The following is a 26,367-nucleotide window of genomic DNA, read 5'->3' as shown; positions in this document are numbered from 1 at the left end:
GCCCCCAAAAAAGACATGCAGTATTCAAATGAATTCTGAATCCAGGCATAATATAGTCAATCACGAAAATTATATGTAAAAAACTGGTAAAACAAAGATACTTGAAAATCATTTAGGTACCATTTAACTTCCACCTTCATCACTAACTCATACCAGGCTCCGGCAGTCAAGGTGACAGTTACAAGAATGCTTACGATGAAGAAAATTCTCAGGAAAGCGTTATCTATTACAGAAGTGCAAAAACATTTTTCAAAAGAACTTGAAAATTGTTGGCAGAGCTTCGGTCTGGAAAGATTATGCAGCACCAAGCTGCTTAAAAGAATAAAACAGTTTGATTGAAAATAAAAATAAACTTACAGAAAGAGGCGAGAGAAATTCCTACCTGTCTAACTCTGCTGTTGTCTCCATTCAGTCTGCCTGTTCATTTTGGAGGCAAGCAGGGAGGAAGCATGTTCAATGCAGCAGGAAGGCTCCAAATCAGAACACTGGAGGGGATTATTTGAAAATCACCAGGACGTTCCAATGCTAACTATGTCAAATACACATCTCCTCCAGTTTTTCTCCCCCCCCCCTCCGGGTAGGATTATTCTTCATATGCTTTTGAATCAAGCACACTACAGATCTTGAATATTCTAACAAAAATGTAGGTTAAAGTCTACATAACCAACTTAAGACAATGAGTGTATTGATGTGTCAGTATATGCTACCTGCATGTTTTTTCATGCTTCTAGTGTCCCCCGGGGCATATGTTTTTTTTTTTCTTTTAGAAATATTAATGGCTATTGAAAGCTAACCTAGAGAAGCAAAACCTAATTAAGAAATCTTCCCCTGACTCTCATATGGGAATGATTACAATGACATTGCTCAAGAAATAAAATGTCTCATAATTTTCAATGGGCAACTTCATGCTTGCCCCAAGGGTCATATATGTCCCTCATCCTTCACTGTCAGCATTGGGCTAAGCAGCATGGGCCCTTAGAGTTCAGTGATGTCAGTCATTCACCTTGGATCAGTCAACTATAAGGAGCTGGTTTATAAAAGTGATCCCCCCCCCCGCACACACACCATTGCTTCAGGATGTTTACCATTTACTTGTATGTTCTTCTGCATAAACTACAATGTTCCTGTCACAAGAGGAGGTTATTATACCTAGGGTAATGTTCACTAGTCTACCTGTCACACTAAAATACAAGTATGTCATTACTTCAAATTTGTTCAAATGTCAATTGTTTATATTTATATATAATTTGTGCTTTACAGAACTGGAAAGAAATTGTAGCAAAGCAAAATTTCTATGAATTTCATAAATTTACAAAAGAGAAATTGAAAATGATCATGACATTTTCTCAAGGAGAACTGAAAACAATTATTATTTTTTAAATGTGTCTGTATCTAACACCATTAAAACTTGATCAGTTCATCCCTGAATTTTGATAAGAGTACACAATGGCCATTTCTGTTTGCTAGATCAGCTGGGAAGGAGTTCAGAGATTGTCAAAAGCAGCTTGTCCTGACTTTTACAGAGAGCACTTGTGAAATCTTCTTGTATCGAAAGATACAAGGACATGTAAGTTTGTGCATGATCATTTGAGATGTTTCATGATGCAAATACAAAATTCAGGAAAACCTATCTATTACACACACACACACACACACTAGAACACATAATCCTGCAGATTTCTCATGCAAGATCAGTAGCATGTATTTATTCAAAGTTCTGTAGACACTGTAGTCATTTTTAAAATTCAGTCCCCATTCTGACATGCCACAAGTTCTCAGAGAAGATCTGTGAGCACTATGTTGAATCTTGCTTTTCACTGTGGTTGTTTTTCTTAGAGCTCCTAATAAAAAGAAAACATTTATCAAACTGTGTAATTTAAGAATGCAGCAGGTGGAAGGTCTTGACTGAATTCTTGCTGTGCAAAAACTGTTTCAGATCGACTGGAAAACACTACAGATACAGTCACATTTTGCTGACTGGTGGTAAATCAGGAGAGGTCCCCACTTCTAAGGAGAATCACTGAAATATATGAGTAGCTTAAATAATCTGGCCTACTGTATTATGTCACTTTTATGTGTAACAAATAGCAAGACTATCTTACACATTTGCAAATATTAATGTTTATTTCTTCTGTGTGCTGTTTGAATAATTTTTTGCACTTTCCCTAATATTCCAGACAAATTATTACCATTGTCACCATCATTGTAAGTAAAATTTGCATTTATACATTAAGGTCAGAATGATATAAAATGAAAGGATAAGGGTGAATAAAAGATACAATCTCTTTCAAATTTTGCCTTGAACACACACACACACACACACACAGGATCTTTTAAGATACAATCCAGTTGGAAGGTGTCTTATATAAGCTTTACTGAAGTACACTGAAGCTATGCAGTTTCCATTCATATGTTCTTGTTCCACTGTCACTTTTTTCAATTGAGTTTATTGAGAAGGACCCACAACATTTTGACCTTAATTTGGGTTTGGAACATGCAAAGTCATCACGCATAGTGAATTAAATTAATTCCATCACTAAATGTCATTGCAGAAGCTCTCTTTGAATTATGAAAGCTGAGTTAAACATTATTAAATGATCATTTAAAAATCAATTTTATTCATTAATTCTAACAAATTATTGGAATGAATTGATTTCTATATGCTGAAGAATCTGCAGAGCATAATCAGTTGGGTTTCATAATTTCATTCCAAGCAAATATTAAATCCATCATGCATATTAAAATGTTTCAGTAAAACTGAGCTATTTAACATTCTAGGACAGACCAATGAAACCCAAAACTGAACACTCATACACACATGTGGCTAGTGTTGTTACCTTGTTATCAGAGGACCAGCCATGTCCATGTGAATTTGGCCTACTTTCCAGTTTGGCCTAAGTATATACAGGCAAGAGCTTGAACATAAGGATGAGAACTACTAGCTTAAGTTTTACACCCATTAAAAAGAATACACTCAACCTGGACAATGATACATACAGATGATTGAGGTGTGGGAGATCTCAGGGGCCCCTCCACAACCAAGAACTATCAGCATCCCTGAGAATCGGGATCCTGAGGCGCTGATGGAGGGGGGACATGGGAGGTTAAGGAGGGTTCTTAACATTTTTTCTCATCAGCTGAGCACGTTGTTATTTGGTCCTTATGGGGTTTTATGTTTTTATGTATTAGGGTTTTATTTTATTGTAACCTGCCACAAGTCATTTCTGAGAGCGGCAGGTAAGAAATCAAACAAACAAACAAAAATGGGTAACTGACAGATTGACAAAGCTCCTTGAACAAGACTGGAAGAACCACTGAAAATCTTGGACAAGGTAAAATCAAAGCCAAGTGTTTTAAAGGGAATAATTAGAAAAATTTCAGCAGTCATGACAATATCAACCATACAGTGCCCATGTTAAGATACAAATATTTAAAATCTTCATAGAGCCTGAGTTGGCTGAGAAAGGACAGAACAAAAGTCCAAAGAATAAATAAATATAAATACATCAATATGTGTACCACTCAAGAAAGGGGGGGGGGGAGAAGCCAAAGAGAGAGGATGAAACTGAGCCCCCAGCTACCTATCCATGAGGGTTTCAGATACAGTTCCAGTTCCGTACCAGGGTTTCCAGTGACCTGAGCAGTCAGTAAACTCAAAGAAGCATGCATTTTGGTTCTCTTGCTCCTTGTCAGACAGATGTTTTACTAAGCAGGTCAGAGCACATTTCTCCAAGCAATCATTACAATGCAAAAGCATGACTGGGAAGAGAAAAGCATGGCAAGAAACCACTTCCCAGGATAAGCGTCAAGGACAGAGCACTCCAGAGCTCAAGCACATGTACTCTTGGGGACAGCTTCTGGCCTCAATTATTGGGCAAGCTTTCTGTCATAGAAACAAAAGGTCTTTTTTGGTTTCCAGATTCAGAGAAATGATGGAAGAGGTGAAGTAACCAGTATGCAACCTCATTGACTGATGATGATAAGAAGGTCCAGGGCACTGAAAATATTTCCAAATAAAAAAGAGAAGTTCTAGCCAGAGTGGATGAATATTGAAGGAGCATTTACCTGAGAAATCCCACTCTCTAAATCAGATTATGATGGACTAAAGCAGTGATCCCCAACCCCGCATCCGAGAACCGGTCCCAGTCCATGAATCAGTCAGTACCAAGCCGCAGTTTCTCCTTGTCCTCCTCCCTGGCTGCTGCCTTTAAATAAATAAATAAATAAATACATACATACATACATACATACATACATACATACATACATACATACATACATACATACATACATACATACATACATACATACTTTTAAAGATTTGAGTGCTGAAAGAAACCTGATCATTTGCACTAAACATATTCCAATAAAGACGGATAGGTCCTAAATAATGGTCTCAAAGCCAGATAGAAGTAGTGGCTTGGTTTGTCTCTGATACAGTTGTTATTCCCACAGAGTGTGGTAAGTTTAAAGTGCTTTTACTCCCAAGTCTGACTTCCTTCTGGATAGCCTGGTTTGCAGGAAGGACATTTTGTATTTACTTTAACATCTTATGGAAGAAGGTGATAAGAGGGAGAAAAATGAAGGTTTGATAGGTAGTTTCAACTACTGAAACTAGGATTGAACCTTTCCTAGGAATTCTGTACCAAAGTTCATGATCGAACCACATTTGTATCAAAATGACCATCTATAAGATTCTTCTCCATTCAGTAATTAATTAAGAGCATCCACAATGTTCTTGGTCGTTGCAGAAATCCTCTGATCTCTTTTTAGGCTTGCACCTCCATTTCATGGATATCACATTTCCCTAGAACTCAGAAGTGCAACATTCTCATAAGAAAATATGATTCTCCTCCCAATTAGCCACTAACTGATATAATGAGTATGAGAATGAATGAATTTAATGTTGTAACCATAGGTAATAACATAGCAGATTCAGGCTCATTGACATTAATGGTACTGAGTGATATAACTGTTTCATACTTTAATTTTTGAAAGACCAACATGTTTTGTTTTTTGCAGTGTCAAGCACAGTAGCAATTATGTAGATACCCCAATAGTGAATGAACAACAGCAAAGCTCTTGTCTATCTTCTTCATGTGTCTGCCTGCCTTCTTTTTGTTATTATATCATGTCAATGTTGTACTGTGAAGGTGCTATCCGGTGCTATCCTGTATGTTTATCAGTGATGGTGAACTAGAGTTGCTTCAATACCAAAAGTTTAAAGTTGTTTCATCACTCTTGGGTGTGTGTGTGTATGTGGGAGGGGGTTGGAATCCAAGTAATAGTGTTGTCAGTCTATAGTGCAGTGCTTTCTGTATCAAATTAAAAGGGAATTCTAGTGGTAACCATACAGATGTAAACTGACATAACACTACAGAGATTTCCATTAGCTACTGTCCCTTTAAATGTTTTTCTTTCCTTTTCTGTTGCTTCTGTTGCTCAGCATAATTAATTACTACCTGATCAATCACAGTAGCTGACATTCCTGGATCAGTTCTTGAATGTGTTAGTTAGAGGGAAGGCAGCTTTAATTACAGTTTTCTGCTTTGCAGCCAAAGGGCTCATTCCTGTTTTTTCCCCTTTATTTTTCATGATTGCCAATTAGTAATTGTACAATTACAATCCTAGAAAATAAAAGATTATGAATTAGCAATCCTTCCCAGCTGCTAAGACAAAAGCACCGATTAAAACCCTTTCTCCCAACCAAACAAGATTAAGGATCCAGTCAGGAATAAGAAGTGCCACAAATTTCACAAGGGAACATGTTCATGGAGAAAGAAACAGTCACTCATGAACCATCCCTCAGATCTCACCACTATCTCACTCAAGCAAGTCTCAGATCACTTCATGGCTGGGCAGAAGTTGTGGTGGTGAAGTTTTATTTATTTTTGCCTTGAAGTGGATTTTGTGGATTGGTTCTCTCCAAGGTACATGGGTAATCAGGGGTTTCCCCTCCCCATTAAGTACTGGGGGGAGGCAACTCCCTTAATGACACAATAAACATCCTTATCCATGGTTCCTCTTTATATTTGTAAAACGCCCCTGTTGGAGGAGTGTGTCCGGGCTGTCTGCACTTGAATACAGGCCAATCAGGGTATGGCCAGCCCCTATGCTTGCCACCTTCCTTAGTAGCCTCCCTCACAGGGTGCCTATTATGGGGAGAGGAAGGGAAGGTGACTTTAAACTGCTTAGAGACACCTGAGGCCTGCTGGGTGACTGTAGACCATTCCTAGTTCACTCAGAGTTCTCAGCCCCACCTCCCTCACAGGGTGTCTGTTATGGGGAAAAGAAGGAAAGGTGATTTTAAACTGCTTAGAGATACCTGAGGCCTGCTGGGTGACTGTGGACCATTCCCAGTTCTTTCAGAGCTCTCAACCCCACCTCCATCACAGGGTGCCTATTATGGGGAAAGGAAGTGAACTGCTTAGAGACACCTGAGGCCTGCTGGGTGACTGTGGACCATTCCCAGTTCACACAGAGCTTTCAGCTCCACCTCGCTCACAGGGTGTCTGTTATGGGGAGAGAAAGGGAAGGCAACTGGAAACTGCTTTGAGACATCTGAGGCCTGCTGAGTCACTGTAGCTCATTCCCAGTTCTCTCAGACCTCTCACAGCCCCACAGCCCTCTCAGGTTGTCTATTGTGGGGAGATGAAGGGAAAAGTTGTTTGTAAACCGCTTTGAGACTCCTTTGGGTAGTAAACAGCAGGGTACAAAAATCCAGCTCTTCTTCTTCTAAGGGGCAACAGTGAAAAAAGCATGTGGGCACATAACATTATATCAAACAGTAAAAAAATGGAGACAGAAGGAACAGGGTGGACACCTGTGTACTATGACTACCCCATTAGGGCAGAGGGGCATTTTGGTGAATGTGGCCTAATTCACACAAGAAGGGAAATGACGCAGAACTGGGGGGAATTGGTTGACATGTAATCTCCCCCCAAGAAGAATCTCCAGTCTGATTTTCCCTTCACATATCTGAAGACATGGCTCTGGAAAGCTCATCTGTAACCACTATGCCACAATTCCCAAAGGTCAGTCCTCTCCCACACTCAACGAACATTCCACACCACAGGTTCTTGACACCCATCTCTCCACACACATGGCCTCATTTGCCACCACACCACCACACACACACCCCTTACCACAACACACATATTCAACCTCATGCCCTTACAGACTGGACAACCCCTCCCCTTACTCTTCCCAATGCCAAGCTCTATCTTATTTACTCTCTTCCTTTCTACCTTCTTCTCTCTTTGCTATCCCCTCCCACTAGCACCTGTTGTATCAGCTACAACGTGCTTAAATTATAGTGTGAAATAATATAATTACAGAATCAAGCAAACACCAAAAATCAATTCTTAAAACATGTAATTTTTTGAAGAAGAGTTGGGTTTTATACCCTATTTTTCTCTACTCTTACAATCACCTTTGCTTTCTCTCCACACAACAGTCACTTTGTGTGGTAGAGGTGTGAGTGAAACTTGTATATCATGCGGAAGAGTGGCGAATCAAATCCTCCACATCAGTGTTTGCTGTTCTTTACTGCTATGCCACCCAGACTGTGTGATTTGTTGACCATTTAAACAGCTGGTAGCAGAGCGATATCCAGTGATATCCAGCAAAGACAGGGAAACTGACATTGGAGTCTGTGAGAACTGGATGTGTGGGTAATGCTGCCTATTGCACTGTATATTACAGCTTGAAGGTGTACAAAGTAAGCTTCCTGGCAGGCTCAAGCTATTTGTGAACAGCAAAACTATCAAAAACCCACCTTCTGCTTGCCACTGGCAAGCAGAATATGACCCAGTGGGAGTTTAAGCTTCCTTGGTCAAAAATGATACAGTGGCTGTAATGAATTAAGCTGGTTATTTTTGTATTTTAAAAAGCCCTATCCTTTCTGTGCATGAATGTGAAAGTTAAAAGAAAAGGGATGAATAAACAAAGGAGGATGCTGATGAAGGGGGGGGGGGTCCTGTCAGATCTTTACCAAGGGGGTCTGTGTCAACTGGATACTTGTGCATGAAGATGGCTGCACCCTCTTCTTTCCAAAGCCAGCACCAGCCTTGGCAGCAGGAGGCTGGGAAGAAAGTGCTCCATGGGCACAAGGAAGATGGAAACAGGTACTTAGTTTTGCTGATAGCTAGAAGAGATACAATAATAAATAAAGGGCTGGTGTGCTGGGCTCCTAAGCACACTTTCATTAAAGCCAGCTGAAATTAATGAAACTTATTTCTGATAATGCCTGTGGGAAAGGACAGAATGGAATAGTTATGGGGAACATGGCTCTATATTAAGTGTTGGGTGGACCTAATAAGGTCAAATATTACTTCCAACTGCTAATGCAAAAATAACCTTTCTGCGGTGATAATGGTTGTGGAAATGATATTAGAGCTAAACAGAAAATCTGCTGTTTTGTAACAAAGGGCAATTTAACCCTAAGGATATTTAAAGTCCTCTTGACTTCAATGGGATTTACTCCCCAGTAGGAATATTTAGAATTATAGCTTTAGTACAGTAGCTTTTGAAAATTATTAGATGGAACTACATTTTTCAACCTCGCGGTTCCAAACACCCACTTGTTAATACCCTAGTGGTCCCCCACGTGTCATTGGGGGCCCACATAACAGAAGGGGTCTGCTAATTATTGGCACCCTCTGTGAAGTAAATTTGACCTGCTTCCAGACTTCAAACTGAAGACCCTCCAGGGAAAAGGTCACTAGAGGGGGACTCCCATGCTCCCAGCTTAATGCCAGAGTACCCAATCAATAGCACAACATGTGCTCTTAATTGTTCAGCTATTAGAAAACAGCTTGCAAAGACTAGCAATTTGTGAAGTTAAAAAGAGAAACTGTTGGATGCTAATAGTCAGATGGCTTAACACATGTGACCCATATGTGAAATCCCAGTTTATGACTGGCTTCTGGTCTTCCATCCACTCTCCTATAATTTCCCAATCCCAGAAGAAAATCTGATATTGACTACAGCAGAAACCTTGGCAGATTGTCTTTCATTAAGAAAGTAATTTTAAAAAATCCAAACCATCTATCTTCCAGTCGCAGGCTTTAGGAACCTTAAAAAAGAAGCACATTTAATTTTTTCTTTTTTACAGAATTTACTTTAACATCATTTTATATCTTCTTTCTATAAACAGCTGCAAGGGAAAGAGAATAACAATGAAGAAAAAGAAAACTTCCAACGAGACAATCTGTTAGGAAGTCTCCACCTTCTTCCCATTTAGCAAGAACAAACACCCTGCATAGTCAGCACCAGGCAAGTCTAGTTCAGTTACGCTCAGCAGTTTGCGGAAGAATGAGAGGCTGATCAAAAGCCCATTGATGTGAATGGGAGCTTTCTATTGATTTGGATCCACTCTAGAGCAGTCACATTAACTCCTCCAATAATAGTGAATGAAGGGAAACAATTCTGTTCAAGCTATCTGAAAACAATTCTGGATACATCCCTTGGGGAAAGAATGGAACCCATAATGCCTGCTTTTTAATTGGTTAAATATATATATCTATCTCCACAGCTCCTTGGAAAGTGTTCAGAGATTTATTTTAAACATTTATTTTACAATGTAGCCTAGTTGTTCCAGTACTGGGGCTGGAAAAGGAACTGAAATATGAAATCATAATCCTTTTCTTTCCCGTTTCAGTATTATAGAGTCCTGTAGGACCATTTCTTGCGTTGGAGCACCTGATTAGCTTGCTGAACAAACACACTTAAAAAGACAAAATACTACACATCGTTCATGTCTCATTGTCAGATCTTGTTTGCTCTTTCTCTTTCTCTGCCAGGCAAGATTAGTAAGGATAAGAGACCTGACTCTTGTGAGTCATAATTCTACAACAGCAGCCAGGTAGTCTCTTTTCTGTTTAAAATACTGGTGCTGTAATAATCTGATATAATTTTCATTTATCTTGTTTGTTCTGTGCCACCCCATATCTTTGATGCCCCCCCCCTGTTCCAAAATTAGAATTAACAGTAAAGTTTTTGCTTGCTAGTTAGGGGAGCAGAGTGTAATGCAAGAGGAATCCCAAGAGTTGTTTTTGTCCAGCAGTTTCTCAGTGATTTAAAATATAACACTTTTAATACTCCAGTAAAAAATATATTGTTAAGAACGAAACTTAAAGGAAACGGGAAAATGTGATATTAAGGAAAAGGGAGCGTGAGAAGGGATATCTTTATTTAGTTTCTAGCTTATAGTCAGAATATAAACCTGAAAGGTTGCAAGAAAATGTGAAATAATTAAAAAAAAATATTGGGCAGCTTAAAAAAGCCAAAAATGGTAAAAGGAGTGCCTGTAGATTTAATCAATAGTCTAAAGTGATCGTTGCTAGGTAACCACTATTCCAGGCTTCAATTTCTGTAAGCAAAAAGGCAGGGGGAACCCTATTTTGGCTTTTGAGGGAGAATCCTTTGGGGTCAGGCCTGGCTAAGGATCGCTAGATCCAGGTTGGAAAATTCCTGGAAATTTTTGAGTAGAGTCTGAGGGGGGCATGGTTTGGGAAGTCAAAGATCTCCTTGTATGGAGTTCAGTTGTAATTCTGGGATATTTCTAAGTGCTACCTGAAGAATGAGCACCCTAAGCCTGGAAGCAACCTCTGAGTGCCTTCATAAAACCCAGCTTGCATACCTAAGCTATGCCTGGCTGCTTGCTACTGTTCAACAGAGCCATTCTATGAAAGCCAGTGAGATATAGTGTTTAGAGCTTCAGAGTAGGGTCTATGGGACATATGTTCAAATCCCCATCTTCTTGTGGAAATCTCAGTGGGTGATTTTGAACTTTCAGCCTAACCCACCTCACAGGGTTGTTGGGTGGATGAAACAGAAAAGACAATAATGTAAGCTGCTCTGGTCTCTGTGGTATACAGAGAGGGGATAAAAGGTAAAGGTAAAGGTATCCCCTGTGCAAGCACCGAGTCATGTCTGACCCTTGGGGTGACGCCCTCCAGCGTTTTCATGGCAGACTCAATATGGGGTGGTTTGCCAGTGCCTTCCCCAGCAGAGAGGGGATATAAATGCAATAAATAAAGAATAAATACAACTGAGGATGGGAGGAAAATAAAATGTAGATTGACAAATGACTGAAGGGAGACTGAGGAAGGGAGAAGATATCAATATTGTGGGAAAGAGGTTAGGAAATTCCTAGAAATGAGGCAAGACCTGGGGGGAGATATGAGGGGAGAGACTTCAAAGTCTTATAATTCCATAGACTCCACCGTCCAAAGCAACCATTTCCTCCAGAGGAACTAGGATTGCCAACCTCCAGGTGGGAGATGGAGATCACCTGAAATTACTGCTGCTCTCCAAATGAGATTAGTCCCCCTGGAGACTATGTCTGCTTTGGAAGATGAACTATATGACATTACAACCAGCTGGGTCGCTTCCGTCCCCAAACCTCATCCTCCCAAGACTCCACTCCCCAATCTTCAGGAACTTCCCAACCTGTGGCTGGCAACTCTAAGGGGAACTTATCTCTGTAGCTTGAAGACCCATTGTGATTCCTGGAGAGTTGCTGCTGTCCTTGTAGCCAGGAAGCAGCCAGGAAGCCAGAGTGTGATGAGGGTGTAGCAGCAGAGTGAGGTAGCAGCAGGGAGTAAGAGTATGAGAGAAGAAGGCACACAGAGGAGGAAGCAAAGGTGGGAGGAAATGGAATAGCTGCTCCTACGTTTCTTGTGAGACCCCACTTGTGACATTCTTAATCCTTTAAATTAATATTTAAGTTCATATGGCCCATTCATGAAAAAGGAACAAACGTGTTCACATCCCTGCCGTTTATGACCTCTCTTCAAGCAAACACATCTGCTTACTGATCACTGTTATTGTAAACTTGGCTGTTGCTCCTTCTGGTTCACACAAGTTATGTCACAGGTCACCTCAGATCAGACAGGTGGAACAGCAATAGGAGGGAACTGCTGGTATACCTGCTTCCTCTCAGCACAGGTAGCACTGTACTTAGAGAATTGGGGTGTTCACTGAAGGTGGAAGAAATAGGCATCCCTATCAGCAAACCTAAATAGGCAACAACAGAGCTACAAGGCCTGTTCTGTGCCAGCACCGACTGGTCTTCAGTGTTTACTGTAGATGCAGTGAATTATATCATTGGCCTGGATGGATGGAGCCTCATAATGCTGCAGGAACACCAGCAGCAGGAGCCTGATGCCTGCGGATACAGGGACTTGCTCTGCGGCCTCCTTGAGAAACCCACAGCGGCAGATGGTCTAGCTGAGCACAGAGCAGTATGAACTGCTGTTGATTGAGGCAACTGGAGCTCTGCACTCCCTTCCTGCCAAGCAGCCCTCCCACTCATCTTCTACTAATTACATCACTGGTGGCAATTAGCACTTCATCTAGGGCTGATCTAAACACTTCTCGGGGATGTGCCTCAGAACATTTGAGGATCCCAGGCCAAAGATCAGCCTGCCGACCCAATTAGCTCACTGAGCTGAGAATCAAAACCTGCTCTGTCTGCTGCCTTTCCTTTGCCACACCCTTGCCAAGACAGGAGCCAGGTCTGACACATTATCAACTTTGTTAGGTATTAAGAAACAAGCGATAACATGTGCTGAGACTGCAAAGGTTCAAGTAGGATACAAAGATGTTTGTAGTAACCTGCTTTTTAAAATATGTTTTAAATGCAAATGGATTGCAATTAATGGGTCTAACATTGGCATTAACAGCCCATTTACCGAATTGGCAGGCAAGGGTCATATGGGGGGATTCCAATTTATTAGGCTGTTCTATATATAAGCTTGATTCCTTTATTTCAAAGTTGAATCCCTTTTTTTTCCTATTTATGTAAATAAAACTGATGGGTAAGATTATATTTCCTCCTTGTACCCTCTTCTTCTTCTTCCCACTTATATTAAAAAAGCACAGGAAAACATATGATGATCACCAAAAGGGAGATTGTTTGGGGTGACACTTCAATATAACCATTTTGTACTCGTTTTACCTATGTATAGAGAATGAGAGGAGAGATATGAATAGTAACTTTTAATCACAGTTTCTTAAGTGCGTGAATCTTGGTGCTAACCAAAATACCATCACTGACATTCTTATACATGCCAAATTCAAGCGAGGCACTCAAACAATGTGAAAGTTTCACTTTGGGAATCCTTTGTCACCTTGTCATCAGGTATTGTAAAACTGTCATTTGGCATAACAAAGCCATAACCCCGTTCTGTCATTCTTATTCATATTGAAGCATATATCCTAGAATATTCTCGCATGACCCCCACTCCCAAGATATATGGGCAAGAATGCACATACAGGCACTGATATTCATATACCCACATCATCCTCCAGATAAATACTTGCACTATTAACCCAGTTTCATCCCTAACTAGTCAGGCTGCAGTATGAAATGAACATTTTGTCCCTTTTCCCACTGACAGTCTGCTTGTTTCTGAAGGGGTAGATGGGCAGAAAAAGCAGCAGAAGTCTTAATCACCCAATGTTATTTGGACCTAGCAGGTTTTTCTGTTTGGGTCACAGGATGCTCAGGCACATATATCCTATAAGCATCACCTGACTTTGCAACAGGGTTGCCAACCTTCAGGTAGAGCCTTCAGATCTCCTAGAATTACAATTCGTCTCCAGACAACAGAGTTCAGTTTTGCCTAGAGAAAATGACTATGGAGAACGGACTCTATGGTATTATCTCTCACTGAGGTCCCTCCCCTCCCCAGATCTTGCTTTCCACAGGCTCCACCCTAAATCTCCACGAATTTCCCAACCCGTAACGGGAAACCCAAGTCCCCAATGTTGTACCTGGGCCAAGGTTTATGATTCAGAATATTCAGCAGCTATTTTCTTGAATTTAATTACCGCAGGCACACAAGAAACTCTTCATAGGCCAAGTTGTCACTGGGAAATACTTGCAGGACTGCACGGAACCCTAAAGGCAGGGCAAGCAATCATAAACCCACAAGCCAAGCAGCCAGTTGACCAATAAAGGAAGCTGTTCTTAGAAGCCACAATAATGTCCCCATTTCATATACAGATCCATAGAAAGGCAGCTGATAACCATGGAAACCTTGAGGAATCACAGAAAAGAAATGGGGCATACAACTTAAAAGTACAGTGGTTACTACTGGCTGACTGAAGAGTTGTGCAGTGACATCCAACATGTTTACTCAAAGGGAGAGTTCCACATTGGAGCTGATTTCTGACTAATGTGCACATAGTCTCAGTTTACTTTCTGGTCTCATCAACATCTTTAAACAACCAACAAAAAGGTACCCATTATTGCTGATGGAAAAAAATTTCATTCACCCTATAGGAAATTTAAAGATTCCTGTACATTTTTTTCCAGCAGGGACAAAATATATCTCAAGTGTCTTAGAGCAGAAATGGGGCATGAGTGGAAGGGATTAAGAATGCCATGTTCATCAGGCTTCCTGTTTTGGATCACTGCTCCAGCAGCTGTATTGCATGAAATTTTAAAATCGTTTCTCTAAAAGATCAGGGAGCTTCACATAAAATTTAGCTTTAAGCGAGAAAGGAGACTTCAGGAAAAGAAGTGGCATAAGGGCAATTTACGTCCCCTTTCCCACACAACTAACCTTTTTTTAAAAAAAGGACTTTTAGAACATATCTTGTTTAATATGCTTTGTCTGAAATAAAGCTTAAGGGTTCATCAGCAAAGCACAGATCTTGCCTTTAGACAAGAAGGCAACTTAAAAAAAATGGCAACAGCTTGTTCTTCTTATTTACAATCCTAATCACATCATTGATTCTGGTAATCTTTCCTGCACTAAGAACAGTTATTAATCCTCTCCAAACAGGACCAGGGTGTTTGTTTGTTCGTTTTGTAAGCCTAGATAATTAAAATTGAGCTGAGGAATGACACCCTTGAGATTTCTCTTAGAACTGTTAGAAGACCACATGCAATTTTAATGGAGAAACTAAACCTATCACAGAATTTCCCAGCAAAACTGGTATCATGTGTGCTATTCAAGATGGTTGTTCAATAAGAATGTGTCTTGAAACCTTGCTGTTACGTAGCACCTTAGAAACTGAATAACTGGATTAAATTATTGAATTAAATGGTAATCACTTCTCAACTAGAAAATGCTGCTACAATTATTACTAAACTGCTAGTGGTATACAGATATAAAGATATAGGATGAGACAGGAATGTGGACATATTGTCTCATTATGCAATGTGAGTACCACTAGGCATGGGCCATTTCCGCATAGGATTTTTGCCATGAGTCACTGCTGAAATACTTCAATGTTGGGCCATTATAACATTATAAGAATATTCAATGGACACTTTAAAACAAAACAACAAAAAAAGCCCCTTGGTAGCAGGAGAAAGAAATGGCTATCATGGGAACAGAGTCAGGGAAAATAGCTGCTACATGGATAAGAACTTTAACTTGCAAAAAACCCCAAAGCTTTGCCTGAAAATGTGATCACTTCCACATATAGGCATTGACATGTTAAACTGAGAGTGAAAAGCCACCTCCAGAAATACTTAGTAGAATTAAGTGGAGGTCTTCATCCTGAAATGAAAGAGAGAAGGACATCAACAGGTCTGCATTGAAAGATTCTGCTCATGGCAAATGGCTGAAAGCGGGTTCAGGAACCTAATTTTCTGTGACCACACTAAATCTCAGGGAACTGGAAAATTGCTTGAGATTGAGAAATAGCCTCATAAAGTAATCATGCAAATTGACTCTTTGGAGACATTACAATATGTACAAGTGATACTCATTGTCAGATCTGAAATAGATGTAGTAGGCTTCTACTATTTTTTTCCTAGCAGGATTCTTGTAGCTTTACGTAAAAACTATATTGAGGCAATTTTCAGTGAATTTCTAAACAGCTTGGTTGTTGGGATTCATGCAGATAATGCTGGACTAGGTAGACCTTGGTGTCATCCAGCAAAACGCTATGTTCTTCAGCAGACTCAAAATCACACAAATTGGTAATGCCTCAACTGCTAAGAGATTCTTGCTTTTTAAATGTGAAACTCATAGCTGGACCATGAGAATTACAGAAAAATAATCATCCACACCAAGCTGAAGATAGCCTACTACTGCCTGTTAAATGTTATTTATTTATAATTCTACTTATATTTTGCCCTTCCCCGGGCAGCTCACATCAATGTTAAAATACAGGTAAATTAAACATACCATAAACATTTAAATCAATAAAGCAGTGACAGCCAGATTCTCACAGGTATGTGGAATACATACCTGCTCAAAGGCTCCTTGGTCCCCTCTCCCCCTCTCAGATATACACACACAAACTCCTTCCCTCCCATTCGCCACTACCCTCTTACTAGCCTGACTTCCTCTCTGTTCCCTCCACCTCTCAGACACACACACAGACACACACACATGCAAATTCCTACCCCGCCATTCCCCCTCCACCCTTGCCACCCATACCTCTCACTTACCTTACCTCTTCCCTGGTCCCTCCTCCTTTCTCAGATAGACACCCAGAGTCCCTCCTTCCTCCCCCCACCTATATTCCCTGCTCCTTCCACCTCCCCCCCCCAGACTCTTTGCTCCCTCTCACCTCCCCACCACCCAGACTCTGGGTTCCTTCTCCTCCCCACAGCCAGGCTCCAATGTCTCCCACTCCGACCCCAGACTCCCTGCTGTTTCCCCCTCCCCAACCACCCAGAATCCCTGCTGCTTCCCCTGTCACCCCACCCAGACACCTTGCTCCCTCCCCCCCCTCTCCTCACCTTTGCTGTGGCGCTGACCCACCTGGCTTCTGATCTTCCGAGGCCTTGGGTGGGGCAGCACTGGCTCGCCTGGCTGTGGTACCACCCCATGAGCTGCCCTAGTCACCTTGGGCAGCATGGTGGTGGCCTGGCCTCCTCCCTCAATGGCCCATGCTGCCCCAGCTGGCCAGAGCCAAAAATACCCTTACTAAGGCCAGTTTTACCTCCTTGAGGCCATTTTGAGCATATTTTGATCACCTGATCTGCCTGGGATGCGAAAATTCAACAAATGAAGCTTTCTCCACCACTGTGTCCACACACATTATAGTTTTCTCCTGCTATTCTTGTCTGTTCAGCTACAACAGTTACCCTACCAGAAAAAAGTAGAAACCATAAATAAAATATGCTAGACATAACACAGAGGTACAATACAATCTGAATACAATTTGTTTCAACTTGCCACAAACCCCACTTCTTGAAAAGAAATCTTCAGAGAAACATCTATCATTCAGTGGATGCACAGGTGTAATATCCTATCTGGTTTTTTCCCTCTCCATTTAAACAAAATCTATTTAAAGAGATTTGGTGAAGCTTCAATCTGTTTGTCTCTTAGGAATGTTGGGATTTCAGCCCTTTAACTAATACTAGTAAAAATTACTATTGCCTTGTCTTAACTGGGATTACAATATAGATTACTGAATACAAATTAGATTTTCCCATGGCAGGGAGACAGTTTATTATAAGCCCTGCTTTTAAGAGAATTTTATTTGATGAAAACAGTAACAATTTATAGCCAGTTCACAACCATTTTCTTACCCTAAAAAGTTTCAAATCCAGTTTGCATGACAGGCTTTATTTTGAGTCGTAAAAATGACAGCTTCCACATGAATATCCATCACACTTCCAAAGAGTTATTTTGTGTGTTTTGGGGGGAGGGGGTGTGGAGTGAAATTTGTTCTCTCTCTAATAAATTGGATTAATGTGATCTAAGTAATTGCATGGGTATACCTGGTCCCTTAAAAATAAAAAAAAATAGGACATGGAAGACTACATTATCCTTTGAATACTTACAAATTTATACAATGCAGGGTATTCAGGCTGATTTCTGTTCTTCATTCTGTGTAAGAGTCAGCCCTGTCAGAGCTCTTGAGGTTCCGCAGGGCCTGCAAAACAGAGCTCTTTCACCAGGCATTGGGTTGAGGCTGGGCGCGAGGAGTACCAGGGAATTTCAAACTTTGGGTACTGTCTTGAAGGGAGATTATAAGAAAGCACCAAGAACAGAAAGACTTTGCCCTTGCAAGTCCGGGGAGATAGAGTACCTTGAACATATGATCCTCAGGTGCCCTGTCTATAAAGCTGCCAGAACAAGGCAAATTCTACCTCAACTTGAAAGTATTCTCAGTTGTGCAGAAGAGGAAAAAATTATCCTATGGAAAAGTAAAGCCCCAACTGTTACACAAGTTGCTAAATGCTGCTCCCAAGTATATAGTATTCGAAAGTCTCAGTTAAGGATCTCTAAAAGGTGACTTACAGGAGGATCTTTTATCTTTTGTTGACATGCGGTTTAATTTTAAACTTTGTTTTAACCTATTGTATAGCTATAAATTTTTAAAACTGTTAAACCCATTTTCTGCTGTAATGCTATAGTGTACAGCAAAATGTAATGGTCCCCACTGTGAGTTCATGAGAAGCATCACTATGTGGTTATGGAAGAGGGGCAGACAGAAGTTTTATCAGACATGCAAAAAATAATATTATTAGCTGTTGTGCTCTTCATATTGCATAGGAAAAGAGGGGATAGAGGTTTATAAAGGCTTATATGGTAGAAGCTTATGAATCTACATATGGGGTGGGAAAAGTACATAGGGAGATTTCACCCTTCCGTTTCCATAATACAGCTCCTCATGGGTACCCAATGAAATTTGTGTACAGTAATTCAGGACCAAGGAAAGGAAGAATTTCTTCACTTAACAACAAAGTAAGATGTAAAATTCACTGCCAGAGATAGTTATGACCATAAATGGCTTTAAAAGGGATTAGGCAGATCTATCAGTGTCTACTAGCTAAAATGGCTAAATGGAACCACCATGTCCAGAGCTAGGTAGCCTTATGTTACCAGTAACAGGAAGCAATATCAGATAATGCCTTGGCCTTTATGCTGTCTTTGTTGGTTCTCCAGGATAACTAGTTGACCACTGTGTGAAATAAGATGCAGGGGCACAGGTGGGAAATAAGATGCAGGTATGACCCACCAAGGCCCCTCTGGCATACTTTCAGAAGAAATCCATGGTTGATTCATGCAGTGCTGAAAGCATCTTTTCCTGACCTCAACCCAAAATCATTTGCGATTCAGGGGTGAAGAAAACATTTTCTGGGAGAAAAGAAGACAAATGATGATCAAGAATAAGGCACTTTCCAGAAGTGGGAGGAATCTGTTGCTAATTTTCTATTTCGATCTGAAAGGTGGATTTACTAGCCTGGAACCGTTTATTTGCATTTCTAAGTGGCAGCATGGAGCACAAGGCAGTTTCAGAAAAGATTAGTCTTCATTTGCCAAAGTAATTGCTGCCTAAAACGATGACATATGGAAGAGCTGATGGGGACTGTGGCAGTGGGGTCGATTTTCATCACTTGCTTCAAAAATGAAGAAATAAATACAATAAAATGGAAAACCTTATCTGGTGCTGGCATATACATATATATATATATATATATATATATATATATATATATATATATATATATATATATATATATATATATATATATATATATATATATATATATATATATATATATATATATATATATATATATATATATAAAGAAGAGAGGAGGGAAGCACATCTGGTGTAAAACTATGCCTGGCCTTCTGATTAATCGATATGTCCTTTTGAAGAGAGCCATGTATGGCATCACGGCGGCAACGGTATTATTAGAAAATGATATAGTGTGCGTTAGGATGTATAATTCATATTGCCTTCATTTGCTCAGACCATCATGAAAATCCATAAATCATCTTCTTGTTCATGTATTGCCTAAGTGCAATTTGTCATTTTGCATTAGGGGGCTGCTTCAGATCATCGGTGCTTTTAATTCACTATTTAGAGTTTAACAAAATACTGCCCAGCCCTGTCTGACAACTGAGACTATATGAGAATGAAGTGCCCTCAGGGAGTGTGGACAAATAGAGAGAAGAAACGAGGGTGCCCTTAGTGGTTAAAGAGTTCTTCTGTCATGATGCTTTACTTAGGCATATTAGCAACCATCTATTGAGACCTGTCTTCTTTGTCACTTGGACACAATGAAAAGCTGTTCCACAAGAGGCCTATCTTTGAAGGATGCAGCTCTGCTTAGGTTTGCACAGTGAGTCCTAGACTTGGATACTAGAAAACCTTGTAGCTTGTTATTTTTGTTGATGATGTACACCATTCTGAGCCAGTATGGAAGGGTGGTATATAAGTTAAACATAATAATAATATAAATAATAATAAAAGAATAATTTTAATCAATTATTTTAAACTTATTTCCCCTTCTGCAGAATCTGAGTCCAGCTGGCACTATGCATAAAGCATCAACCACACTCTTTCCACAAAAATGCACATGTAGTTGCAAGAAGCAGGAGGATATCATTCCTCAAGTGTCCATGGAAAACATGGAATCGCTGCCTTTTTGCCCCTATAGCATTTTTAGTAACAACTTTTTACAATCATTACCGCCTAGCCATTGCATTGCAGTTATTTTATTTGCTGGACTCCAACATATATAGAATCATAGAATCATAGAGTTGGAAGGGACCTCTGGGTCATCTAGTCCAACCTCCTGCCCTTTGCGGGACACTTACAACCCTATCGCTCATCCGCTCATCTGTTTAAAAATGTCCAAAGATGGAGAGAGGAAGAGGTGGGGGACTGCAATAATGCTGCCACTGAATTAGCTATCTGTTGAGAACTTTGGAGACACAAAGTTGCTGAGCTCCCCATGAATAGCATTTTTTCCTGGTCCAGCCGAGGCTACCCCTACAGGCCACAAGGCCCCAAGTATCTCCACCTGTTTCTCCACCTCTTCATGTGGCAGTCCAGTGGGCCAGTGCAGGGGATGCTCGTATATCCTTTGTAAGAATGGTTTCCCACACTTCTGTCTGGATGCCAAAAGGAGAGCTGTGTTTTTGTACCCTGCTTTTCACTATCCAAAGGAGATTCAAAGTAGTTTAATCACCTACCCTTCCTCTTTTCTCGACAGACATCCTGTGAGGTAGGTGGGGCTAAGAGCTCTGAGAGACCTGTGACAGGCCCAAGGTCACCCATCTGGCTGCATATGGAGGAGCCAGGAATCAAGCCTAGTTCTCCAGATTAGAGGTCACTACTCTTAACCACTACACCAAGCTGACTCTGGGGGAGGAGGGTCAAAATACACCCAGGCAGATGTAAGGATTTCAGAGCCAGGTGTTGTAGCTGTAACAGGTGATGTCTAATGCAGAAACCAACATGTGGCTCCTTCCCCATCATTTTATCTCCACATGAATCATTCATGTGGATGCTTTTGACATGCACATCCACAGTCTGGGGTCTATCAGTTTATGAGGTGGGTTCAGAAATGACTGCTGACTGCTTCATTATTCAACAAGATAATCTGTGACGGAATACGCCAGGCATGTCTCCCTTGAAACACCCTGTATTTAAGTTACTGTGGCATGATACAAACGATAGTTTGAGAGTGGTGGCCTTTTCAGTCTTCACCAGCATCACCTATGAGCCAGCATAGACTGACCCAAATCAAAAGTGCACCTGCAGTGAAGCCTCTGGTGCTCCTTCCTCAATGTAAGCGCAAGTACAAGCAGAAGGAAAAGGTCAACAAACCCAAGGTGCCACATCAACAATGAGTTCAGGATCCTCTTCTGCCTGGGCCGACTGAAATGGCCGAGAGTCCCGTTGATTCCTAGAGGAAAACAATGCAAAACAACTTAATCAGGACCAACCAGTACAGCCCGAGTACATTTCGAAGCACCAACACTTCTTCCTGGACCAAACACCCTACTTTCTATTGAAGGCAATCAGCTTTGAAATATGGATTCCACTTTAACTCTGCAGCCACCATAACTGTAAAGAGAGAACAGGAACTATTCTCCTGGATTAATTAGGAAGGACCACACCAGGTGCGATGAAGATGTGAGGCCATATTGCACCAAAGGAGATAGGGGCTGCTTTCCCTAGATATGTAAACACTAATTATGATCTGTCTCTAAACCTGCATGGAACACCCAAGTCCTTTCTGAGGCAGATTAAAGAACTTCTTTTATTTTTTAACCACACTCCTCTGAAAGATAAACTGGAATGTTAACCACAGGTGGTACATTACATAAATAGTGAACAGAAGCCAAACTGCATAATGTGTTGCCCAAAGGTGAGGGAGAAACTCGCTCTCATCAGCCAAGCCCTGTCATTTGCAGGGGGAAAGTCACAGCCTTGTGGATGGCTGACAGAGCAATGGGCTGAGAAGGATCATGTGAACTCTCCTCAGGCTTCCATTGCACACAGAGTATCTTTCCATGCAGACAACACTTCCCCTCAGCTCTACTGGGCCACAGAAAATATCTAAAAGCGGCAGTGAATTAGCAATAGTGTTACAAAGTACTAAAATGTCCAAGAGAGCAAGCTTTCAAATGCCTCTGAACTTGGTCACTAACCAGGGTGGTTTAGTTTGAATGTCATTTCTAAGGACTAGGAAAAGCTAGCATGAGTTTCAGGATATCTTTCTCCCTACAGAAATCTCCAAGTTTAATAAATATAGGTGATAAGTGATTGTGAGAGGGGGTATTTTGGGGATTTTTTTTTTTTGTGTTTACTGACCACGAAGATAGATGGTAGAGCCACCTAGCCAGCCAAGTCACTTTTCCTGTTGATGTGATTTTCATAGTGTCCCTCATTTTTCCCTGTGCAGAGATTTCCCTAAGAGATGCTTTTGTTCCTCTTGTCTCTTGTTCCTCCTTGTTTACTGGTTAATTATCTTAGCTGGACCATCTTTTTACTTTTGAGGATGCCTTTTTATTAGCCCATCTGGATTTCCCCCTTTCCTTCAATTACTTGAGGAGGGGGGAGCCTCTTGCCAAGCTCCAAGCTTGCCACAATATGAAGAGGATTTAGAAACAGATTGCTTTCAAGTCCTGTTAAATCACAACAAGCACTCATTTATCCAGATGTTAACAAACGCCCCCCCCCCCGCCTTCCTCTTCCCAAAGGGTAGGGGAGCCAAGAGAGCCCACTTGCTCGCTCCCGATTTATTTTATGGTCTGAGAAGTCGGGGGGGGGGGGCGCCGCCAAAGAGGAGGCCAAACCTTTCCTGGAAGCAAAGGGCAGCCAAAAGGCACGCCGCGGCATCGCAGTCTGCTCGCCCCCAACGAAGTCGCACCTTTGGCGCCCGAGAGGCGGAGGCGGCCTTTGCCCGGCCACCCTCCTGCGGCGCGGCGCCTGACGGCGGAGACCAACTGGCGACCGGCTGCAAGGGCAGCTGCCGTCGAGAGGAAAGCGCGGTCCTTTCCCACGGGGGGCACGGCCTCGCCAATGTGGCAGCGGCGGCGGCAGCAGCCGGGCCCCTCGTGCCCGCGAGTCCCTTCCTCGTCCAAACGGCGGGGACGGCTTGCGGCAGGCAGAAGCCTCGTGGCCGGAGAGGGAAAGCCAAGGGGGATTGGGCAGCGCCCCCCACCCCACACACACACTCGCGCGCATGAAGCGGCTTTGCGGCGCGCCCAAGTGAGCCACAGGCGGCGCCTTCCCTGGGGCCGGCACTTCGAGAAATGCACGACTGCGGGCGCTGCGGCGCTTACACAAGGGCGGCGCCGGCACTGAGGACGCGCGGGCCGTCCAGACCGAGCCGTGGAGAGCGGGAGGCATTCGGCAGCCGCTGCTCCAAAAGGAGCCCGTTCGGGGAGGGGGGAGACGAGGAGGAGGCGGCACACACTCACACAGACACACGCGCGCGGGCACGCTCTCTCATCGCCTCTCGCGAAGCCTCCCGTCTCCTGCCAAGACGCACTCTGGTCGCTAGGAGGAGCCTGCGGCTTACATTTGCCAAAGCCGAGCGCTCCAAGCCAGCGGGCTCCGGCTGGAGAAAATGTTACGCTGGAACACTCACTGCCGGCACAGGCTGATTGGCTGTTAAGGCCACCGGGACCAGCCCTGGTGGACCAATGGCCGAGGGGCACCCCCCCCACACACAAACACACACACACACTTGGGGCTACCCGGTCCCCAGCCCGCCCGCCTCCAACCCCGCCAGGCACATTCCAGCCCCCCAAAGAAGGGCGGACGATACTAACAAGGATAGGTCAGGGCATCCTCAACTGGCCCCTGCCCCCCGTCCCCGGCTGGCTTGGCACTGTGCGTTCCCTGCTCCCCTGTCTCCGCCACCCCACCCGCACATCCTTCCCGCCCATCCTTGCCGGCACCCCCCCTCTTCCTCTGTGAAGGACACCCCCCCCCCCCATCGGTGGAAACTTGACTACGTTTGGCTTGAAAAGTTCTCTCCCAAAAGGGGATTCTCCAAAAGGCAACCCGTGCAGCCCTTCGTGTTACATCTCGGAGAAAGCTCGATCAGGTCGATGGAAAGCGCTGAGTTCCATCCGCCCTTCTCCCTCCCTCCCCCGCCCCACGTCGGCCAAGCGGTGGGCATGGAGGGCTCTCGTTTCTGCGTCGCGCACGTCGAGCAGGCAAGGCAGCCAAGACCAGGCGACAGGACTTGGGCGATCCGGGGGGCGGGGTCGGGCAGTGTCACATCCAGAGGGAGCCACAGGTCCCCTTTCGCGGCGCTGCTCAGCTCTCCCGCCCCTTCGCAACCAGCAGCTTGTGCCGCCGCGGCGCGTTTCTCTCGGGCCATCGCTGCCTGCCCAGCCGAACATTGCCCCCTCCCCCGCCCCGGTCTCTTTTAGCTGGCAGCCGCGGATTTCGACCGCTTGGAGCCGGGCTCTGTTCGTGTGACAGCAGCAGCCGAGCGGCAGCGAGCTGCGAGCAGGAGACGGACGGGAAAGGGTGCTGGTGCTTGGAAATGGGAGGCCGGCAGCGCGGAGCCCCCGCCAGCGAGGACTGCTTTGCAAAGCGCGGCTGCACCTAAAGGGCAGCCCGTTCTCCCTCCACAGGCGGCGGCGGAAGGGAAGCGCTGCTAAAGGAGAACGGTGTGCGCGGGAGAGGGGGGGGGCACTGATTTGGGGATCTGCTCAAAATCTTGCAATTGATCTATAAATCTCCCCTCGGGAAATCTTAAAAGACACTCACAGCACAGTCGCACGAGCGAGCGACACTCAGCCCCCCCCCCCACACACACACACACATACCCCATCGTCTCTTTGGAGACTGGGCGTCATGCCAAGGCTTAACGGATCGAGGAGCAACATACATCCCTCCAGGGTGTATGCCTACAGCCCCGAAAACTAGAGCGCATTCGCTTATAAACGTTTGGGGACTTTCTCCTGTTCACTTAAATGGGGTGAAACGGTTTTGTCGAGCTCGTAATTCCCCCCCTCCCCTTCCTCCGGATACACACACACCGATGTACGTTTACACAGCGAGCTGCCTGGCCAGCATGAGGAGACCATCCAGCGAAGCTGCCATTTACAAGCCGATTACTCCTGAGTAATCCTGTAGCGATCCACTTCATTGCACGGTTTATTCTGGCAGTAGCCATTTTTGAAGACCATAGGCATCGGTTTGAAAGAGAGAAGCGCGTGTGAGCGCACCGACCCCCCACCCTACAGTCGGGTGACAACCCATAGCGCCCCGCATCCTCCTACCCCTTGCCCCCGAGGCGAGCCACTCAACGCCGTGGTGTGCGACCTGCCGTCCTTAAGGCGCCCAGGCGTCTGGTTCGCCCTCCTCCTCTTCCCTCCTATACCGATGGCGGCTTCCCTCTCCGAGGCCACCTCTCGAAATGCGGAGGTCTGGCCTGCGGGGACAGCAGGGGAGGGGAGGCGGGGGCCACGCGTGCACTTGAGACGGCGCCCCGGGCCCCGCTGTCCTTTCCGGCGCCAGAGAGAGGAGAGCACCGCTCTCCCCCCACCCACCACGGTCTGCTGCTCAGAGGAGGAAGGGCAGCATCGATGCACGAGAAGACGCCAGGTAGCGAGCCAGCGGCTCACCACCAAGCGCTGCTGTTCGGTTGCCATAAGCACAACTCCTCTGTGTAAAGGAGCCTGAAGTCACCGTATTCGGCCGGCTGAGCCAATAGTAAACACTCTGTTGCTGCTACCCCTGGCGCTCTACGCATCGCGGAACCCCTTTGCCGGCAAGCCTTTCCTCTGCACGTCCAAAAGCCTGTTTACTCGGAAGGAAGCCTCGGGAGGCACCGTGAACCTTACTTCTGAGTAAACGTTTGGGTGTGCGTGCGTGGAGGGGGGGAGGTTTTCACCGAGTCCTTCCACCAACCGGCTAAGCTCTCCCCAGCCGGAGCTTAGTCATTTCCAAAATGTCAGCGCGCTGCTGGCAAATGGTGGGCCGCCATCCAAGCATGCCCCCCTCCCTCCAACCTCGTCTGCCTTGTTTGCCCTGACGCCCCTTTAGGGGAATTGATGAAAGAGTAACCGGGAAGCGCCGCCGAGTGTTTATGACCACCGAGACCCCGAAGGCTCCAGGCACTCGGTGGGAGAGTGGGCTGCCTCCATGCTGCCTGTCTTTCCAGACGACTGC

At 43.8% G+C, this 26,367-nt stretch overlaps 1 protein-coding gene across 7 annotated transcripts; it reads right to left on the bottom strand.

Annotated features, from left to right (window-relative positions):
• LOC143819124 (uncharacterized) lies at positions 1–25,931 on the bottom strand. Of its 7 annotated transcripts, XR_013224818.1 has the most exons (5): positions 25,476–25,931; positions 21,481–21,631; positions 17,765–17,856; positions 16,952–17,063; positions 15,402–15,521 (listed from the first exon to the last, which is right to left on the bottom strand). XR_013224818.1 is itself a non-coding variant. In XM_077300303.1 (4 exons), the coding sequence occupies exons 1-3, from the start codon at positions 23,416–23,418 to the stop codon at positions 16,976–16,978; spliced, it is 630 nt and encodes a 209-aa protein (XP_077156418.1). In that variant the 5' UTR covers positions 23,419–23,492; the 3' UTR covers positions 1–1,841; positions 16,952–16,975. The 7 variants fall into 7 exon arrangements, 3 of the variants coding, with proteins under 3 accessions (XP_077156418.1, XP_077156419.1, XP_077156417.1); XM_077300303.1 differs by lacking the exons at positions 15,402–15,521; positions 17,765–17,856; positions 25,476–25,931 and adding exons at positions 1–1,841; positions 23,028–23,492; XR_013224815.1 differs by having other exon boundaries at positions 16,952–17,856; positions 25,476–25,921.
• Positions 25,932–26,367: the final 436 nt, after the last annotated feature.

This window comes from Paroedura picta, chromosome 10 (assembly GCF_049243985.1).
Source record: "Paroedura picta isolate Pp20150507F chromosome 10, Ppicta_v3.0, whole genome shotgun sequence".
Classification (NCBI taxonomy): Eukaryota; Metazoa; Chordata; class Lepidosauria; order Squamata; family Gekkonidae; genus Paroedura; species Paroedura picta.
The sequence above is the reverse complement of the archived record's forward strand: the minus strand, read 5'-3'. Positions and strand labels throughout refer to the sequence as shown.

Coding starts and splice junctions, on each gene's coding strand:
- LOC143819124 (XM_077300303.1), bottom strand. CDS start 23,418: ATGCGCGCGAGTGTGTGTGTGGGGTGGGGGGCGCTGCCCAATCCCCCT. Junction 21,632..23,027: donor GCCCTTTGCTTCCAGGAAAG/GTTTGGCCTCCT, acceptor GTTTTCCTCTAG/GAATCAACGGGACTCTCGGC. Junction 17,064..21,480: donor CACCAGAGGCTTCACTGCAG/GTGCACTTTTGA, acceptor TTTTTCTGGTAG/GGTAACTGTTGTAGCTGAAC.